General features: G+C 44.0%; 1 protein-coding gene across 1 annotated transcript in view; it reads right to left on the bottom strand.

Annotated features, from left to right (window-relative positions):
- The window catches only part of LOC128822748 (transcription factor RFX3-like), a 190,687-nt gene that overhangs the window by 137,294 nt on the left and 34,440 nt on the right, over positions 1–18,953 (bottom strand). The window contains exon 3 of the mRNA XM_054004557.1: positions 6,474–6,571. Within this exon, the coding sequence (XP_053860532.1) occupies positions 6,474–6,571 (98 nt within the window). The remainder of the gene's footprint in view (positions 1–6,473; positions 6,572–18,953) is intronic.

The following is an 18,953-nucleotide window of genomic DNA, read 5'->3' as shown; positions in this document are numbered from 1 at the left end:
CAGAGGACAGAGAGTGAGATTAAACAGGGCGATAGTTAAGAAAACATTTAAAAAGAAAATATAAGAAAATAGGACATTCTGCAGTGATCAGGCACAGGGCTCAGCCAGACAAGCATACTGACTGGCTCCATTTTACCTGTGACTGGAAACTTTTATCCCCGTTTGTCGCCCTCTTTTTTTGAGCGCTTTACAGTTCTTCTAAAAGTTTCTTATGCCTTCTTATGTTTACATATTTCTACTGAATTTTCTCACACTGTTCTTGTGAATAATGATTGTTTTGCATTCTTCTTTGTGGGTGGAGAGATTTGATGGACTGTTGGTTTGACCAGTGTGGTTGGACAGGTGGCAATTTCATCCTCCAATCCACTGTCACTTTTGGTATTCTATATATAGTGGAGTCAGAAAATAAAATCTCTCTTTGAGTTCTTTTCTTTCCTCATTTGCATCTAGCGTCCATGTGTGAGTTATTTCGTGTCGTAGTGTGACACCCCCCTTTCTGTCTATCCCCCCTCATTGTCTCTCCCTGCTTCCTCTTTCCCCTGTAATTCTCTTAATCAGTTTGTATAATTCTATCAATTCCTGCCTCCATCCCAGTTTGATGTCTGGGATCCCCCCTCATTGAACATCTTATCAGTTGTAAAGTCCATGTTGATCTTCCAGGAAATGGTGCCTGTAGTTTAGATTCCTTCCTAAATAATTTATTGTATGTTTTGTTTACAGTTTACAGTCCAGTATAATTCTTGTAAATCCCAAGTTTTATATTCCTTTCTGTGAAACAAAGAATATCTTTATGAGGTTGGATTAATATTTTAAGATATAAAGCCTCATCTACCCTTGCAGCGATTTTCAATCCTGTACAAATGACACCTTCTCTGTGGTGACTTCCTTTGTAAGCACAGAAACATAGAATAGTAGAGTAGTTGAGGTTGAAAGGGATCTCTGGAGCTTGTCTAGTCCCAACCCCTTCCCCGCCCATGCTCAAAGCAGGATCAACCAGAGTAAGTAGATTGGGACATTGTCCAGTCAGGTTTTGGATATCTCCAACCATGGAGAATCCACAACCTCTCTGGGCAGCCTGGTCCTGTGTTTGATCACGCTTAGAGTTAAAAAGATTTTTCTTATGTTTGAGTGGAAGTTCATGCATTTCAGTTTGTGTCCATTATCTCTCATCCTTTCACTGAGCACACCTGAAAAGACTTTGGCTCCATCTCTGTGCTGGTTTCAGCTAGGGTAGTGTTAATTTTGTTCCCAGTGGCTGGTACAGGACTACATTTTGGTTTTGTGCTGAACACAGGGTTGATAATACAGAGATATTTTTGTTATTGCTGAGCAGGGCTACACAAAGCCAAGGCCTTTTCTGCTTTTCATACTGCCAAGCTGTCAAGGAGGCTGAGGGTGTGTGGGAAGTTGGGAGGAGACACAGCCAGGACAGGTGAGGAAAACTGACCAAAGGGATATTCCAGACCACATGACATCATGCTCAGTATGTAAAGTGGGGGAAAGAAGGAGGAAGGGGGGAGATGTTTGGAGTGATGGTATTTGTCTTCTCAAATCACTGTTATGTGTGACAGAGCCCTGCTCTCCTGGAGATGGCTGAATACCTGCTTGCCCATGGGAAGCAGTGACTTAATTCCTTGTTTTGCTTTGCTTGTGTGTGAGGCTTTTCCTTTCCCTATTAAACTGTCTTTATTTCAGCCCATGAGTTCTCCAGCTTTTACCCTTCTGATTTGCTCCCTGATCCTGCTGGTGGGGGAGTGAGTGAGTGGCTGCATGGGACTTGGTTGATGGCTGGGGTTAAACCACAACAATCTTTAATGCACAGTGTATTTAGACACAGATAAGATCCCTCCTGAGCCTTCTCTTTTGCAGACTAAACAATCTTAAACAATTCAGGAAGTGTGGACTGGATGGGTGTACAATGAGGTGAATTGACAACTGTCTGAAACGCAGATCCCAGAGGGTGGTGATCAGTGGCACAGGGTCTAGTTAGAGGCCTGTCACTAGGGGTCCCCCAAGGTTCAATACTGGGGACAGTATTGTTTAACTTATTCATCAATGACTTGGATGACAGGGTAGATGCCTCCTCAGCAAGTTTGCTGATGACAAAGCTGGGAGGAGTGGCAGATACTCCAGAGAGATGTGCAGCAATTCAGAAGTACCTCGACAGATTGGAGACATGGGCAGAGAAGAACTGTCTGAAATTCAACAAAGGCCAGTGCAGGGTCCTGCACCTGGTGAGGAATAATCACAGACACCAGTACAGGCTGGGGGTGACCTGCTGGAAAGCAGCTCTGCGGAGAAGGACCTTGGGGATCCTGGTGGACATCAAGCGGCCCATGAGCCAGCAGTGCCCTTGTGGCCAAGAAGGCAAATGGTATCCTGGGGTGCATTGGGAAAAGCATTGCCAGCAGGTGGAGGGAGGTGATCCTGCCCCTCTACTCAGCCCTGGTGAGGCCTCACCTGGAGTGCTGTGTCCAGGTCTGGGCTCCTCAGTACAAGAGAGACATGGACCTCCTGGACTGGGTCCAGCAAAGGGCTACAAAGTTGATTAAGGGACTGAAGCATCTCTCTTATGAGAATAGGCTGAGGGAGTCAGGCCTGTTAAGCCTCAAGAAGAGATGACTGAGAGAGGACCTCATCACTGTCTATAAGTATCTGAAGGTAGGGTGCCAAGAAGATGAAGCCAGGGTCTTAGTGGTGCCAAGCAATAGGACAAAAGGCAATGGGCAGAAACTGATGCACAAGAAGTTCCATCTGAATATGAGGAAGAACTTCTTTACTGTGTGGATGACCAAGCACAAGAATATTACCTGGAGAGTTTGTAGAGTCTTCCTCACTGGAGATATTCAAGAACTGTCTGGACACAATCCTGTGCCATGTGCTCTGGACTGACCCTGCTTGAGCAGGGAGTTTGGACCAGATGACCCACTGTGGTGCCTTCCAACCTTACCTATTCTGTGATTCTGTGATCCTGAGTCAACATCCCTGAAGGCATTTGGCAAGACATAAAGACAAGGCACTTAGGGACATGGTTTAGTGCTAGACCACAGTATTACGTTAATACTTGGATTGAATGATCTTAAAGGTCTTTTTCAACCTCAATGATCCTATGATTTTATGATTCTGTTCCAGCTCTTTCACCATCTCTTCCTGTAGGAGATGCTCCAATCCTTTCATCACTGCAGTGGCTCTTTGCTGAACTTGTTACAGTATTTCCATGTCTTTCTTGCACCGAGGAGATCATAACTGCACACAGTACTACAGATGTGGTCTCTCCAGTGCTGAGTAGAGAGAAAGGTTTACCTCCCTCAACCTCCTGTCAACACTGTTCCTAATGCAGCTCAGGATAATATTGACCTCCTTTGATGCAAGGGCACATTACTGGCTCACATTCAGCTTATTTTCCACCCATGTCCTTCTCTGCAAAGCTGCTTTCCAGCCAGTCAGCCCCTGCCTTGTACTGGTGCATCATGTTATTCCTACCCAGGGGCAGGACTTGGAATTTCCAGACTGCATGAGGTTCCTGTCTGCCCATTTCTCCAGTCTGTTGAGATCCTTCTGAAGGCACAACAGCCATCTGGTCTATCAAACGCTCCTCCCAATTTTGTACCATCTGAAAACTTGCTGAGGGTGCTCTCTGTCACATTGTTCAGGTCATTAATGAAGTTGTTAAACAGTATTGGCCCAAGGATCAGCCCAGGGAAACACCACTAGACACTGACCTCCAGCTAGACTTTAGGCTTCTGATCACAACTGTCTGAGCCCAGCAGTTCACCCACTTTTCAGTCCACCTCACTGTCCACTTATCTAACCTGCACTTTGTCAGCTTGTCTATGATGATGTTATATGAGACGGCATTGAAAGCCTTCTGCTGCTCTCCCCTCATCCACCAAGCTAGTTGACTTGTAGAAGGCTTGCAGGTTGGCCAAGCATAATTTGCCTTCTGTAAATCCATGGTGACTACTCCAAATCACCTTGTGTCCATTGTGTGACAGGAAATGCCTTCCAGGATTATTTTTTCCATCATCTTCACAGGAATAGAGGTGAGGCTGACCAGCCTGTATTTCCCCAGATCCTCCCTCTTGCCCTTTTTGAAGATTGAAGTGTCATTTGCTTTCTTACAGTCCTCAGGAACCTCCCCTGTCCTTAGAGGTGTACACAACCTCTATCCCTGGAGCTGTACATGACTTTATGGGACAGGTCCCTGAGCAACTTGATCTAATTAGACTTGCTTTGAGCAGAGGGTTGGACTAGATAACCTCTGGAAGTCCCTTACGGCATAAATTTTTCTATGGTAAATTATCAGCCATACTAAAATACATCTTACTGGTGGATGAAATAGGACTACAAGCTATGTCACATCAGCCAGCTCCTCCTTCCATAGCCTTTTAAGGTGCTATCTACAAATGAAATCGTAAGGAGTTATACCAGGAAAATCATATAGGCATCATCTCCTGTATGGAGACAACTTTTCTGGGCTGTTTATGCAGTCAGTATTTTTATTTTTGTTTTGTTTTGTTTTTTAAAGTTCTTTTTCCCAGACAACCACACATTTTGACATTTTGTTAGATTTCTATGTCTGCCACCAGACTTCCTTCTTTCCACCCACTGGTTCGTGGCTTCCACCAGCTCTTTATCTAAGACCAGAACCCTTTTCTGCTCACTCGATCACAGTTTCACTATTCTGAATCAGACAACTCATGTTTTCCTTTCTTTCTCACTGACTGGGCCTAGTTGCTGTTTTCATGAGCAAATGATCTCTTGGGAGGTCTTGAGTGTTGCATTAGAATCAAGCTACCACATGACCAAAAAAAGATAATGAAATGTTACTTGTCATAGAACATTTTCCATTCCCACCATAGGTTTAGTACTTGCTCCTTTCTCTGTTTTAATAGGATAACTTCCTTCAACCATATATCCTAGGCCCTGTATATGGAATGGAATAGACTCTTTGTTAATAGATTAGGTACTAGAAACCAGAGTTCATATAATTAATAGCAAAAGCAGCAGGTGCAAGGAAATACCCCATTTAGGGTCATCTGGAGAACATCCATTGGTCTTTGGAGCAATTTACATATAAACAGGATAAAACAAACAATCCTCTGCTTAATATATTTGAGCTATAAAGTCAGGTAAAATGTCGTGAACTGCAATAAACTATACATTTCCAATATCACTGCCCATAATTTAAAGAGAAGAAGCACTAGAGCTTTTAAAAGAAAAACAAATGTGGATGAAGAAATACGTTTTCTTTTGTTTCAACAGTTCAGTGTCTTTGGCTGACATTTTTCAAATAGAAGTTAGCCTGATCGGACATTCTACACAGATATTTTCAGTCTTTGATTACAGTTTAACAATGTGATGAGCGACTTTCCATTTTTACAGTATCTTAAACAGGGACACATTGGTCATTCTTAATAATAAGCATGTCTTAACAGACCCATTTAGGACAGAAGATTGCTTAGATATTATAAGAGCAAAGAAAATAAGGGAACAAGAGAGTGATGAAAAAGTTTATCTGAAGAATAAATTTGGCAAAATATGTCCATGAAGAGGATGCTGTAAGTGTTAACATCAGTATCATAACCCAATAGTGTTGTTGACTTTTGTGTCAAAGCCAGATTATCATCAATAGATATTTGCTGGCACCAAAAAAGTCTTCTACAGGCCTTTTGCTTCTTCCTTAACCTTATATCAGAAGTTTCAGGGGATATATTTAGACTTAACTGGAAAAAGAGGGAGGGAAGGTTCTCCCTGAGCAACTTTGAAGTTAGTCCTATTCTGACTGTGTGTGTGAGTTTTACCATATAACATCTAGAGGTCTCTTTTGACCTAAATTATTCTATGATTTTAAGTTTGAACATGGGAGAAAGGAATTTTATGGTAGAAAACCATGTTCATCGAAGCAAGAAAAGCACAGGAAATAGAAGAGTCTGAGAGAGAAGCAAAAGGACATATTCTCCTTCCTCTACCTTCCTTCGGAAAAAATAATAAATATGTATATCATTGCACTTAAAACAATAAAGAAATTATATAATTGTTTTCTGTAAGTAATGACTACAACTGCCTCAGCAATTTAGGAACTTCCCAGTATAGTTTCAACTAGAAGAATAGTGGCCCACATGGAGACTACTTTATTATACAGATGATCATATTATGACAAATTTAGATCATACTTCCTATCAGCATAACTTAAAACTTGCCCATAAACTCAAGTTTTTTATCCAAACAACAAAATGCTGCATATGCAGCTTGACACTGTCCAAATGTAACAATTACCTGCATTCATTTTAGATTAATTCAAGTGATATGAATCTTACTTGTTTTCACTCAAATAATGATTTAATATGACAAAAAATAAAGTTTTTGTTCAAACATTTTTCTTTGCTAATTAAAACATAGCAGCCCATATGATGTCATGAAAAGTGCATTATTTTAGTAAACATTCTAATTTAGATGAATAACCAACTTACATTGTTCCATTTGTGTAGACTGTGTCACTTCCCTCCACATACTGAACCTGGGCTGGGTAGACATGTTGTACCTGTTGCACAGTCTGTACTTGCTGTACCTACAAACAAGAACACCAGAAATATAGGATAGTTTACCTTGTAAAAAGAATTACTAGTGCTTCAGTGCATCTAATGGTTTCTAAACAATACTCTTAATTTTGGGACATCCCTGTTCTCACAATTACTAAATGACACAGAATGCAATATTGTGCTGCAAGTCTGTAATATGCTAAGTGGAGTACTGTGTTGATTTGGCATAGCCTGATTTTTTTTTTTTTGGTAGCGGGGGTGGGGGAGGGTCCACAGGAGTAGCTTCTGTGAGAAGCTGCTAGAAGCTCCCACCATGTCCAACAGTGCCAATCTCTGATGGCTCTGAAGATAGACATGCTGCTGGCCCAATTAGAGAGGTTGGTAACACTTCTGTAATGAAATATTTAAGAAGAAAATCAAAACAGCGCACACGCAGTTTTTTCCCTAGGGGTGGGGAGGTGCCGTGGCCGCCGCTGCGGCTGCCACCATCTCGGCGCAGACCACGGCAATCTTTGCCTGCCTGGCTGCCCCTAGCCAACCGTGCTGCAGGCAGAAGGGCAGGGGCGATGGTGGCAACTTCTCCTTCCCAGTGCCCTGCATGAAGAGAGGCGTTAAATAGCGCAAGCGTTGTGGCGGCCGCCACTGCACGCATGATGATAGCGGGGCTGTGTGGCCAACTGAAAATGTGGCGGGCAACTCCCCGATGCAGAACCTGGATAAAATCAACTTCTTGGCACTGCAGGATCCTGCAAGAATCTTTGAATTAGTGGAACTTGTTTGCAATGGTACCTTCAAGCAGCAGTTTTTCTTCTAGTCAGAGGAGGAAGTGAGGACATGTGAGGGAAAACAACATGGTGGCACCAAGGTCAGTGGAAAAGAAAGAGTAGGAGGAGGTACTCCAAGTGTTGGACCCGAGATTCCTCTGCAAGCCATAGTGAGGACTATGGTGAAATAAACTGTCCCCCTGTAATGCATGAAGTCTATGGGGGATGCAGACATTAACTCGCAGTGTGAGGACCCTGGGGGGCATTTCCCTGGTTTAGGGAGACACAAGAAGCTTCCCTCAAAAAGCTGTTAAACCCCATTTGCTCCTTTCCCTGTTCCTATGTCTGTTCCTACGTCCCTGAGCCACTCCCTCCCTATTCCCTGATTGGCCCTCATCTTTGTACTGTCCCGAGACCAGGTTCACCCCCCAGACCCCTGCAGAGAGAGCAGGGAGAGCTGAGACATGTGTACTGAGGGAACTCTGAACAGCTCACTGAGCAGCTGAATTAAACATCTGTGGAGACCATGCAATGGCCCTTTCTGCTTCTTTACCCTGGACTTTACTTGTAGCAGTTCAGGCTGCTGCATCGCAGCCCATGAGAAAAATGTTCATGCTGGAGTGGGTGGATGCCAGAGAAAGCTGTAATCTAGTGGGAGACCCGAATAGAGAGAGAGGGCCCTTGCTCACAAAATAGAGCAGCCTAGCCTTAAAAGACCGCAGCCTACGAACGAGTGACCCACGCCACAACAGTTTAGGGAAAACTGCCCGTGGGAGGGACTCCACGGCATAGCAGAGAAAAGACTCCTCTTCCTGAGCAAACAGAAAAAGATCTCGAATGACGAACTGACCAAGACCTCCATGCCCTGTCTCTCATGCATGTGATGCATCATCACGTCTCCGAGGTGAACTGCTCCAGCAGACATGCTCTGGAGTGGAGGATCATGCTAAGAGAGCTTTCCAAAAACCAACAAAACTGTGAACCTAGCTCAGAGAGACAGAGGGCACACCAGCCTCAACCAGAGCAGGAAGTGTGAAAAGCTAGACAGGCAGCAGCTCTAACTCAGTGTGGGCAGTGCCAGGAGTGAAGGTGACCAACTCCCACAGGTACAAAAGACACACCCAAGAAGCAACAAGGAGTGGGGCAAATAGGGCAGGCAAACAGGGTGTGACTGTCATGGTTTAGGAACGGTATTCCCCAATTTAGGGCTACCTTTGTTTTATGGCAAAATTAGCTTTCAGGAGCATTTGGATTATCTTCTCCCCTTTCTCAAAAACTTCCTCTGCTGTGTTGACCTATAGCATGATGTCATCGATGTACTGTAAGTGTTCTGGAGCCTCACCCTTTTGCAATCCAGTCTGGATCAGTCCATGGCAAATAGCAGGGCTATATTTCCACCCCTAGGGCAGTTGGCTCCAGGTCTACTGGACACCCCTCCAGGTGAAAGTAAACTGTGGCCTGCACTCTGCTGCTAAAGGAATGGACAAAAATGCATTAGCAATATCAATGGTAGCACCATTTTGCTGCCTTGGACTCCAGTTCATACTGAAGCTCCAGCATGTCTGGCACGGCAGCACTCAGTGGTGGTGTGACTTCGTTCAGGTCATGATAGTCCACTGTCAGTCTCCACTCTCCATTGGAATTAGGCATTGGCCATATGGGGATATTGAAGGGTAAGCAAGTCTTGCTGACCACTCCCTGGCTCTCCATAAATCATCTGTGGATGGGAGTCCTGGAGTCCCGGTTGGTGCAGTGTTGTTGACAGTGCACTGTAGTGGTAGCAATTGGTACCCATTGTTCTTTGCCCTGCAGGAGTCCCATAGTAGAAGGGTCCTCTGAGAGACCGGACAAGGTATTCATCTGTCTAATTCCCTCTGTCTCCACAGCAACTATCCCAAAAGCCCAACAATGCCCTTTTGGGTCCTTGAAATACCCTCTCCTGAGGTAATCTATGCCAAAGATACACAGGGCCTCTGGGTCAGTCACAATGGGGTGTTTCCACCATTCTTTTCTAGTCAGATGTCCTGGGGTGACTTTATGATGCTTGCATCCCCAATCGTCTGTTCTGTTTATGCTGGATATTAAGCTTTGCACCTTTAAGACTGGTTCCAAAAGCAAAGGGGAGGAGAGAAGAAGCACGTAGTTTGTTTTCAGAAACTGCACTTGCTCCCCCGCATCCTTTTCCTGGACTGTGTTGTCTGCAGCATGGACAGATGGCAGGAGAGAGCTTTCCTTTGCTTTTAGTTAGTTTTTAGCTAGCTGAGGCAGAGAAGTTCCCTGGACTGTGGTTTTTCTTTTTCTTGAAGCTGTTTAAACCTGCTCTGGACTGAAAACCCAGAAGAGCGCCGGGAGCTCACACCTGTGGTCCACTGGGCCGGGCCTGGGCCATGGCATTTCCAGTGCCAGAGAGACTGCTAACAGACTGGGTGAGCCGAGCTGCAATCCACGAAAAAGACTTTCTGAGTTTGTCATCTCTTCAGATTGGCAAGAGGTTTTATTGTTTAATAGTGTTCATTTTTTGTGCTGGTGAATGCTTTGCTTGTTAAATAAACAGTTTTTTGCCACTTTCCTCCAAAGAAATGTTTTTCCCGAACCAGTTGGGGGAGGGGCTGCTTAAATCTGCTTTCTAGAGGAACCCTTTTGGAGGTTTTCTCCCAAATTTGCCCTAAACCAGGACTTCAGGCTGACTTAAGGCTAACTTCAACTTACAGTACAGTCAGCTGTTGGGATCCCCCTGTCATCCCAGAAAAAGATTGATTCTGCCCCTACATATCTTGATGGCATCAAGGTACGTTGTATGCCAGTGTTAACTAAAGCCTTATACTCCTGTGAGTCTGATGTGACAGGCCATGGGATCCCCACAATCCAATAGATCTTACTGTCCCTTTCCTCCACCTGGCTGGGAGCATTTTGACACTGTCTCCCACAGTATACTGCTGGAAAAGCTGGCAGTCCACGGCTTGGACAGGAGCACTCTTTACTGGGTTAGGAACTGGCTGGATGGCCGGGCCCAGAGAGTGGTGGTGAACGGTGCTGCATCCAGCTGGAGGCCAATCACCAGTGGTGTCCCTCAGGGGTCTGTGCTGGAGCTAGTTCTATTCAATATTTTTATTGATGACATGGATGAGGGTATTGAGTCCTTCATTAGTAAATTTGCTGACAACACTAAGCTGGGAGCGTGTGTCGATCTGTTGGAAGGTAGGATGGCTCTGCAGAGAGACCTGGAACGGTTGGATAGATGAGCAGAGCCTAACAAGATGAAGTTGAATAAGTCCAAGTGCTGAGTCCTGCATTTTGGCCACAATAACCCCCTGCAGCATTATAGGCTGGGGACGGTGTGGCTGGACAGTGCCCAGGCAGAAAGAGACCTGGGGGTACTGGTTGACAGCCGACTGAACATGAGCCAGCAGTGTGCCCTGGTGGCCAAGAAGGCCAATGGCATCCTGGCCTGTATCAGGAATGGCGTGGCCAGCGGGAGCAGGAAGGTCATTCTCCCCCTGTACTCGGCACTGGTGAGGCCGCACCTTGAGTACTGTGTCCAGTTCTGGGGCCCTCAATTTAGGAAGGACATTGAGATGCTGGAGTGTGTCCAGAGGAGGGCAACAAGGTTGGTGAGGGGCTTGGAACACAAGCCCTATGAGGAACGGCTGAGAGAGCTGGGGTTGTTTAGCCTGGAGAAAAGGAGACTCAGAGGCGACCTTATCACTCTCTACAACTTCCTGAAGGGTAGTTGTAGTCAGGAGGGGATTGGTCTCTTTCACCAGGCAGCAACTGACAGAATGAGAGGTCACAGTCTCAAGCTGCGTCAAGGAAAATATAGGTCAGATATTAGGAAAAAGTTTTTCACGCAAAGGGTGATAAAGTACTGGAATGGTCTACCCGGGGAGGTGGTGGAGTCACCATCCCTGGATGTGTTTAAAAAAAGACTGGATGTGGCACTCGGTGCCATGGTTTAGTTGAGGTGTCAAGGAACAGGTTGGACTCAATGATCTTGAAGGTCTCTTCCAACCTTGTGATTCTGTGATTCTGTGATTACCCCTCTAGTCCTGGTCATAGTACTCATTGCTCACTTCTTGTAAATATGACCTGGAGGTCCCTTCAAGACTATGGGAAGTGACATCAGCTCTTCTATTCTGTCTAAGGACTTGCCCACTGGAAACCGGAGCAGCATTTATCCTTGAAGAATTTCCTGCGGTGGTTGTTCTTCCTCTCAAATCACATACCCATGCTACTAGGGCAGAGGTGGGTTTTCCATCCCACTTCCTCATGTCCTCTCTGTGGTCATGCAGGAAAAACCACGGGTTACCTCATGGTTTGTACCTTCTCCCTCGAGCAGGAGGATGCTTGCTCCCAATAGCAGAGACTCTGGCCCATACTAGCGGGACATAGGACATTTTGTCTCTAACCTGCTTGAGTCTTTCAAATCTGTCCATAGTCTTGGACAATCTTTCCACAGCTGAGGCACAGGTTGGTAGGGAGGAAAAAAGATGGTCTTCATATTGCCCGAGTCGGGTAGTCACCTGAAGCACTGTTTGTTCTCCTTCTGTCATTGACATCAAGGCCCGTGAGTTCGTGTATGACAGTGGTGTGCTCTGTACAAACTTCTGCCACATGGATTGTGTACAGTGGACCTCATCTAGATCTATAGGGGACTGCCCATTATTTGAATCCCTACAGAGTACCTCCAGCACAGCTAATTTTCTCGTGTACTGGATACCCTTCTCCATGGCGTTCCACCTGCTTGGGCTCACTACTAAATCATCCTTGAGAAAATACCTTTCCCTCATGCTTGACAGGAGTTACTTCCAGAGGCTGAGAGTTTCTGTCTTCTTCCCAATTGCCTTAATATGGGTATTCTCAGTTCAGTCAGAGAGAAAGAGAGAGGTTTTTCTAACCAGGCAAGAGCCTGGGAAACAGTTGGGAAAGAATGTAAATAATTCACTATCTCTCTCTTGTTGTTCACATTGTTTACAAGATAGGTTCTGCTACCGTGCGTCATTCACTGCACACCAATGGTGTGAGATGTTTTTACTTTAAGACCAATGAAATTAGTCCGCACGATATTCTCTATATATAGAGCGGTGCATTTGAAATAAATCAGTTCATTTCTTGCCTTCTGAATTGGAGTCATTCTGTTCCCGTCCTGCCTCAACAGCGACACCTTGTCAATGCCCACATCCTGGGACAGGGATCCCAGTTGCTTGGCTTCGCTACCATCTAGTTTCATATTGTGGGCTGCGATATCCCAGCCCTGGAGCAGCCAGGTCACCAGAGGTTCACCCGATTGGCGGCTGAAATCTTTTCACATATCTTGCAGCTCACATGAGATAGAGATTGGGTTATTATCTCTGGCTCTACCTCTTCCTTCTTTTGAGACGGCCCTGCTTCCTCTTCAGCCCTCACTAGACAAACTGATTTGGTCTAAGATTTTTTCTTCTGTATAGGGGCGACTGCTACCACCACAGGTTGCTCCCCCGGCTCAGCTGCAGTTTGAGTGGCCATGGTGCCTGCTTCTCTGCTTTCTTCCTATTCCCTCTGAGGGTGCTGTCCAGTGACAAGCAGTGTCTGATAAATAGTAGCCAGGGCCCAGCACAATGCAATAAGTTGTTTTTCTCTGGAGTTGCCACAGCTTTCTCCTCGCAAATATTCTGTCATTTTATCAGGGTCCTGTAGTTGTTCAGGGGTGAACTCCCAAAACATTGGAGGAGATAATTTCTCCAAAAACAGGCCCATTTTCTCCCACATTCCATGCCACTCATGACTATTCCCCCTTGGGGCAGATCTCTGAATGACCTTCCTAACAATCTCTTTCTTGACTCTAAACATGTTGTGGACCGTACTGAGGAGATCTGGTAGACTTAGCAATAAGAACATGCTTTCCTTAACATCCAAGGAAAATTCTAAATTTGGAAAAGATCTTATACCAGGCCTAAAAGATGAAAAGGGGGTGAAAAGGTGCGGAAAATCATCCTCCCCCATTCCCCCCACAGGCTAGGTATGATTATCAATGCACTCCCAAAGGTAGTATCTGAGGTAAGGGTAGGAGAGCAACACTGAATACACATCCCAAATGACCCTCATTGTACTTGATGTTATCATGTAAATATAACAGTTAATATCCCACAGTACAGCAACAAACCTATGCTGATCTTTCTCCCTGCTCTGAAAAAGATCATCACGAGAAGCACACTCAGGAATATATACAGGGTTGGGTACCACACTGTCCTGGGTTGCAAGATGTGGTTTGGGGGTGTGTATTCTATTTCCCATCTGTTAGAGGTGGGGCAGTTATCTTCTGTTAATTGGGCAGTTTTCTTTATCTCTTCCACAACCAATCCTCCCTCCAGGGAGATATCTTCTGTTAATGAGCCACTGAGTCTCATTGCATGACTGATAAAATTACATCATCCCATTGTGAGATGCTCCACCCAGAGAGAGGAACCGAGCATTCCTACCTAGATATAATCTGAGATTTTGGAACACCAGAAACAGCCTTTTCCCACTGGATTCCCAGAAGACCAGGCCCATCTACACCACCACTGGATCCCCAGGAGGAAACTACACCCTTCTACAGGATCACTGCTTCAACAGAACCACATCTATCACTCCAGGAGGACTGAAGCCACCATTAAATTGGACTGATACCAACACCCTGACCAACAGGGTGTCAGGTCGTATTCTGACTCTGTCATTGTTGTTTTGTATTACTGCATTTTAAATTTTATTTTCATTTTATTCCCTAACAAAGAACTGTTATTCTTACTCCCATATCTCTGCCTGAGAGCCCCTTAATTTCAAAATTATAATAATTCGGAGGGAGGGGGTTTACATTTCCCATTTCAGGGGAGGCTCCTGCCTTCCTTAGCAGACAGCTGTCTTTTCAAACCAAGACACACACCCACATGAACAGACCAAGCAACATTGTGACCACTGGCTCTGTACCTAATACAACAAATGCTTAGATTAAATTTGTTTCCAACTCACTCTGGGCAGATCTGTTTTTATCTCAAGTCTTCATGCTTCACATTGGGTGCCAAATAAGGCTGTTGTGGTTTAGGAATGGTATTCCCCAATTTAGTGCTCCCACTGAACACATGCTTCTGCTTCCCCACCCCCCTCCAATTGGAAGCACAGAAGATAAGAGCAATTTATTGGAAACAGCAATAAGATTAGAACAAACAGCATCAGCAACAATATTAATAACAAAAGGTATAAGAAAAAGAAATAATTTACACAGAAATCCCACAAGAATAAACAAATACCGGACAGTTTTACCTGCCACATTTTCTCAACCAGAAGAAACATCCTTCTCCTTGGAAGTGAGAGAGACCCTTTTCCTCAACCCCGAAGCAAGAGAGAGTCCCTTTCCCATCCCTGGCAGTGATGTGAGGCGGTATTGAATAAAATTATGGTCCTGCCCACACCCTCTCCTGGCTACTGCAAAAAATTAACCATGTCCTGGATGAACCCAGGACAGTGGCACATCAGCCAAGGCAGGTGTGGAAGTTTACACAGCAGTTCAGGCAAGAAGGTCATGCAGGGAGGACACAGCCCCCCTATCAACTCAAGAGGCAAGCCCAGTTAGTGGTCATTAGTAGATTTAGGAAAGGCAGGTCCTGCCTGACCAATGTGATCTCCTTTTATGACCAGGTGACCTGCCTAGTGGATGAGGGAAAGGCTGTGGATGGGTCTACCTGGAATTCAGTAAAGCCTTTGATACTGCCTCCCATGGTATTCTCCTAGAAAAGCTGGCAGCCCACAGCTTAGACAGGTGTACTCTTTGCTGGGTTAAAAACTGGCTGGATGGCCAGGCCCAGAGAGTGGTGGTGAATGGTGCTGCATCCAGTTGGTGACCGGACACTAGTGGTGTCCCCCAGGGATCAGTGTGAGGCCCAGTTCTGTTTAATATCTTTACTGACGATCTAAACGAGGGGATTGAGCCTACCATTATCAGATTCCTGGATGACACTAAATTGGGTGAGAGTGTCAATCTGCTGGAGGGTAGGAAGGCTCTGCAGAGAGACCTGAATAGGCTGTATCAATGGGCCAAGGCCAATTGTATGAAGTTTAATAAAGCCAAGTGCTAGGTCCTGCAACTGGGTCACAACAACCCCATGCAACACTACAGGCTTGAGGAAGAGCGACTACAAAGCTGCCTGGCAGAAAAGGACCTGGAGGTGTTGGTCAACTGCCAGCTGAACATGAGCCAGATGTGTGCCCAGATGGCCAAGAAGGTCAATGGCATCCTGGCCTGTATCAGAAATAGTGTGGCCAACAGGATCAGGGAAGTGATTGCCCCTCTGTACTTGGCACTGGCAAGGCCACACCTCAAATACTGTGTCCAGTTTTGGGCTCCTCACTACTAGAAAGACATTGAGGTGCTGGAGTGTGTCCAAAGAAAGGTAACAAAGCTGGTGAAGGGTCTGGAGCACAAGTCTTTATGAAGAATGGCTGCAGGAGCTGGGGTTATTTAGTCTGGAGAAAGGAGGCTCAAGGGACACCTTATTGATCTCTACAACTATCTGAAAGGAGGTTGTGATGAGGTGGGGATCAGTCCCTTCTCCCAGGTAACAAGTGACAGGATGAGAGAAAAAGGCCTCAAGTTGTGCCAGGGCACGTTTAGATTGGATATTAGGAAAAATTTCTTCACTGAAAGCATTGTCAAGCAATGGAACTGGCTGCCCAGGGAAATTATTGAGTCATCATCCCTGGAGGTATTTAAAACATGTGTAGATGTAGAGCTCAGAGACATGGTTTAGTGATGGACTTGGTAGTGTTGGATTTGATGATCTTAAAGGTCCTTTCCAACCTAAATTATTCTTTTATTCTGATTCTATGATCTACAAGAGCTCTTTAATAACATTTTAGTTAGAACACATTCATCATCCTCACTATATTCTCTAAAATTCCTATCTCTTCTTTTCCACCATTAACTTATATACTTCAAAACAAGATTCTAAACTTCATTGTTAACTACTGGGAGTAGTCTGGAGGTGCTCAAGAAGTTGAGAGGGAGCACAGCTGGGACACCTGACCCCAACTGACAAAAGGGATATTCCATACCATACGATGTCATGTTCAGCAAGAAAACTAGGGGGAAGGTTAGCCAGGGGACTGTTGGGCATTGGTCGGTTGGTGGTGAGCAGTTGTTTTCATTTGCAACACTCACCTTTCTTGGATTTTATTTTTCTCTCTCTTTGGGTCTTTTTCCCCCCTCTTTTCCTTACAATTTATTATAATTGCTTTTAAATTATTAAACTGTTTTTATCTCAGCCCATGAGCTTTCTCATTTTTACTCTTCCAGTTGTCGCCCACTGGGAGGAGGGGAGAAGTGAGCAAATGGCTGTGGTGCTTGGTATTCATCCGGGGTTAAATCATGACACCTAAGGAAAAATTTATATAAAACCCCTTAATTTTGAAAAAAATCCATTACTTTGAGAAAGACTGTTCAAGTGTGACAGAAAAACAGAGTTTCTGTCAATCAGTAATAATGATATGTACACTTTTTGATGATTAAATGGAAAATTCAGCGGGTTGCTGATTTAATATGTTAACTGTTACATAAATTGACATTGGCCTGCCATCCCTTAACAGTGTTCTTGGACTATAATTTTCCAAATTCAAAAAATACATCTCTTATTATTAAGCAAGATAAAATTGTACAGAATTTTGATTTTAGATATAAGTGTTTGCAGTAAAAGTACTAATAAGGTTAAGAGAATAATACCAGGGTAAAATATGTGAGGATTTATAAGCCCCATTTCAATTAAAAAAAAAAACCAACAGAGCTGTATACACAAAGATTTCTGTTCTCAGAGAAAAAATCATCTTAATAAATTCATTTGTCTGTAATACTTTTGGAAAGCAATTCATGCTGTAATGCTGATATTTAGATAAATGACCAATATAAGTTCATGGCTAGTTTTTATGTTTAAAATGATTTTTCATTAATCTCCAATTTTCATCAGCAGAAGTTTGTATGTCCATTTGAATGATACATTTATTTTTGAATGCTATGGTTATAGTCTATGATGAATAGGAAGATTTGTTTTGTGTAATCTTTGATGCATGGATACACCTTCTAAAATAGGTTAGACACTTGTTTTTAATTTTACTCTTTGAATCCTTCTGTACTGCATGACATAAACCATAAGGTCAGTGAAATTAATTTAAAATCCTTTTAAGCTTGCTACCTCATGCTTAAGAATGCATGTTAAAACAGGAATGATACATGAGTGGAAAATCATATTTAAGGAAAAATAAGACTAAGAAAAATTGCACAAGATGTTAAATGGCATTTAATTATGCTTCTCACTTTTTCACCTTACTTTTACTATGTTTTACTTGCACATATATAGGTTTCTCCCTTCACTAATTCAAGGTTCCAAAAATGACAATTGCTGTGTCATTTGAAAACATCTGGGAAACCACTGCCACTACACTCAGAAGGGAATCTTAGTTTTTCCTTAAGGGCATTTATTTTTTCTTCATTTGAAGCACCATATCAAACTTTCATGAAAGTCATAGTTATATTGTCAGTGTGCAAATAAAAAATTTATTTCAGCAGAAAATAATTTAGATGTTGAAAAATGATTCCCCTCATAACTACAAGAAAGAATTTTTTAAAATAAATTATTTCTTCTGAATTTTTCATTTTTACCTAAAGTAGTCTGCTCCTAAAGTATGTGTACATAAATTCAATTTTTTAATTTAAGCAAATATATAATATATACATTAATTTTTTTCAGAGCAAAGCCACCCTTCATCAAAGACCTTGTTTTAATGCCTGATAGCCTTTTCCTACAGTAGAAAAGCACGTATCTTACCCACATTCTTCATCACATTTCCTAGTGTTATACTAGATTCACATCTTCTTCCCAGAATCACAGAATAGTTATGGTTAGAAGGGACCTCTGGAGATTACCCAGTCCAACGCCCCTGCCAAGGCAGGGTCACATAGAGCAGGTGACACAGAAATGCATCCAGGTGGGTTTTGAATGTCTCCAGATAGGGAGACTCCATCACCTCCCTGGGCAGCTATTACAGTGCTCTGCCACCCTCAATAGAAAGAAGTTCTTCCTCATGTTGAGGTGGAACTTCTTGTATCTTAGTTTGTGGCCATTGCTCCTTGTCCTGTCACTGGGCACCAATGAAAAGAGTCTGGGACCATCCTCTTGGCACCTGCCTTTGAGACATTTATATGCATTAATAAGATCCCGTGTTTTCTCTTCTCTAGACTAACCAGTGTCTCCTCATAAGAGAGATGCTCCAGACCCCTAATCATATTTGTGGCCTCCACTGGACTGTCTCCAGTAGTTCCTTGTCTTTCTTGTTCTGAGGAGCCCAGAACTGAACACAGTACTCCAGATATGGCCTCACTAGGGCCAAGTAGAGGGGGAGGATCACCTGCCTTGACCTGCTGGCCACACTCTTCCTGATGCATCCCAAGATCCCATTGGCCCCTCTAGCCACAAGGGCACAGATTTGTCACCTAGTGACAAATAGTCACTCATAGTCAACTTGTCATCCACCAAGACTCCCAGGTCCTTCTCTGCAGAGCTGCTCTCTAGTAGGTCAGCCCCCAACTGGTACTGGTACTTGGGGTTATTCCTCCCGAGGTGCAGGACCATACACTTGCTCTTGTTGA

This window comes from Vidua macroura (genome assembly GCF_024509145.1).
Source record: "Vidua macroura isolate BioBank_ID:100142 chromosome W unlocalized genomic scaffold, ASM2450914v1 whyW_random_scaffold_48, whole genome shotgun sequence".
Lineage (NCBI taxonomy): Eukaryota > Metazoa > Chordata > Aves > Passeriformes > Viduidae > Vidua > Vidua macroura.
This window is presented reverse-complemented; position numbering and strand designations above follow the sequence as displayed.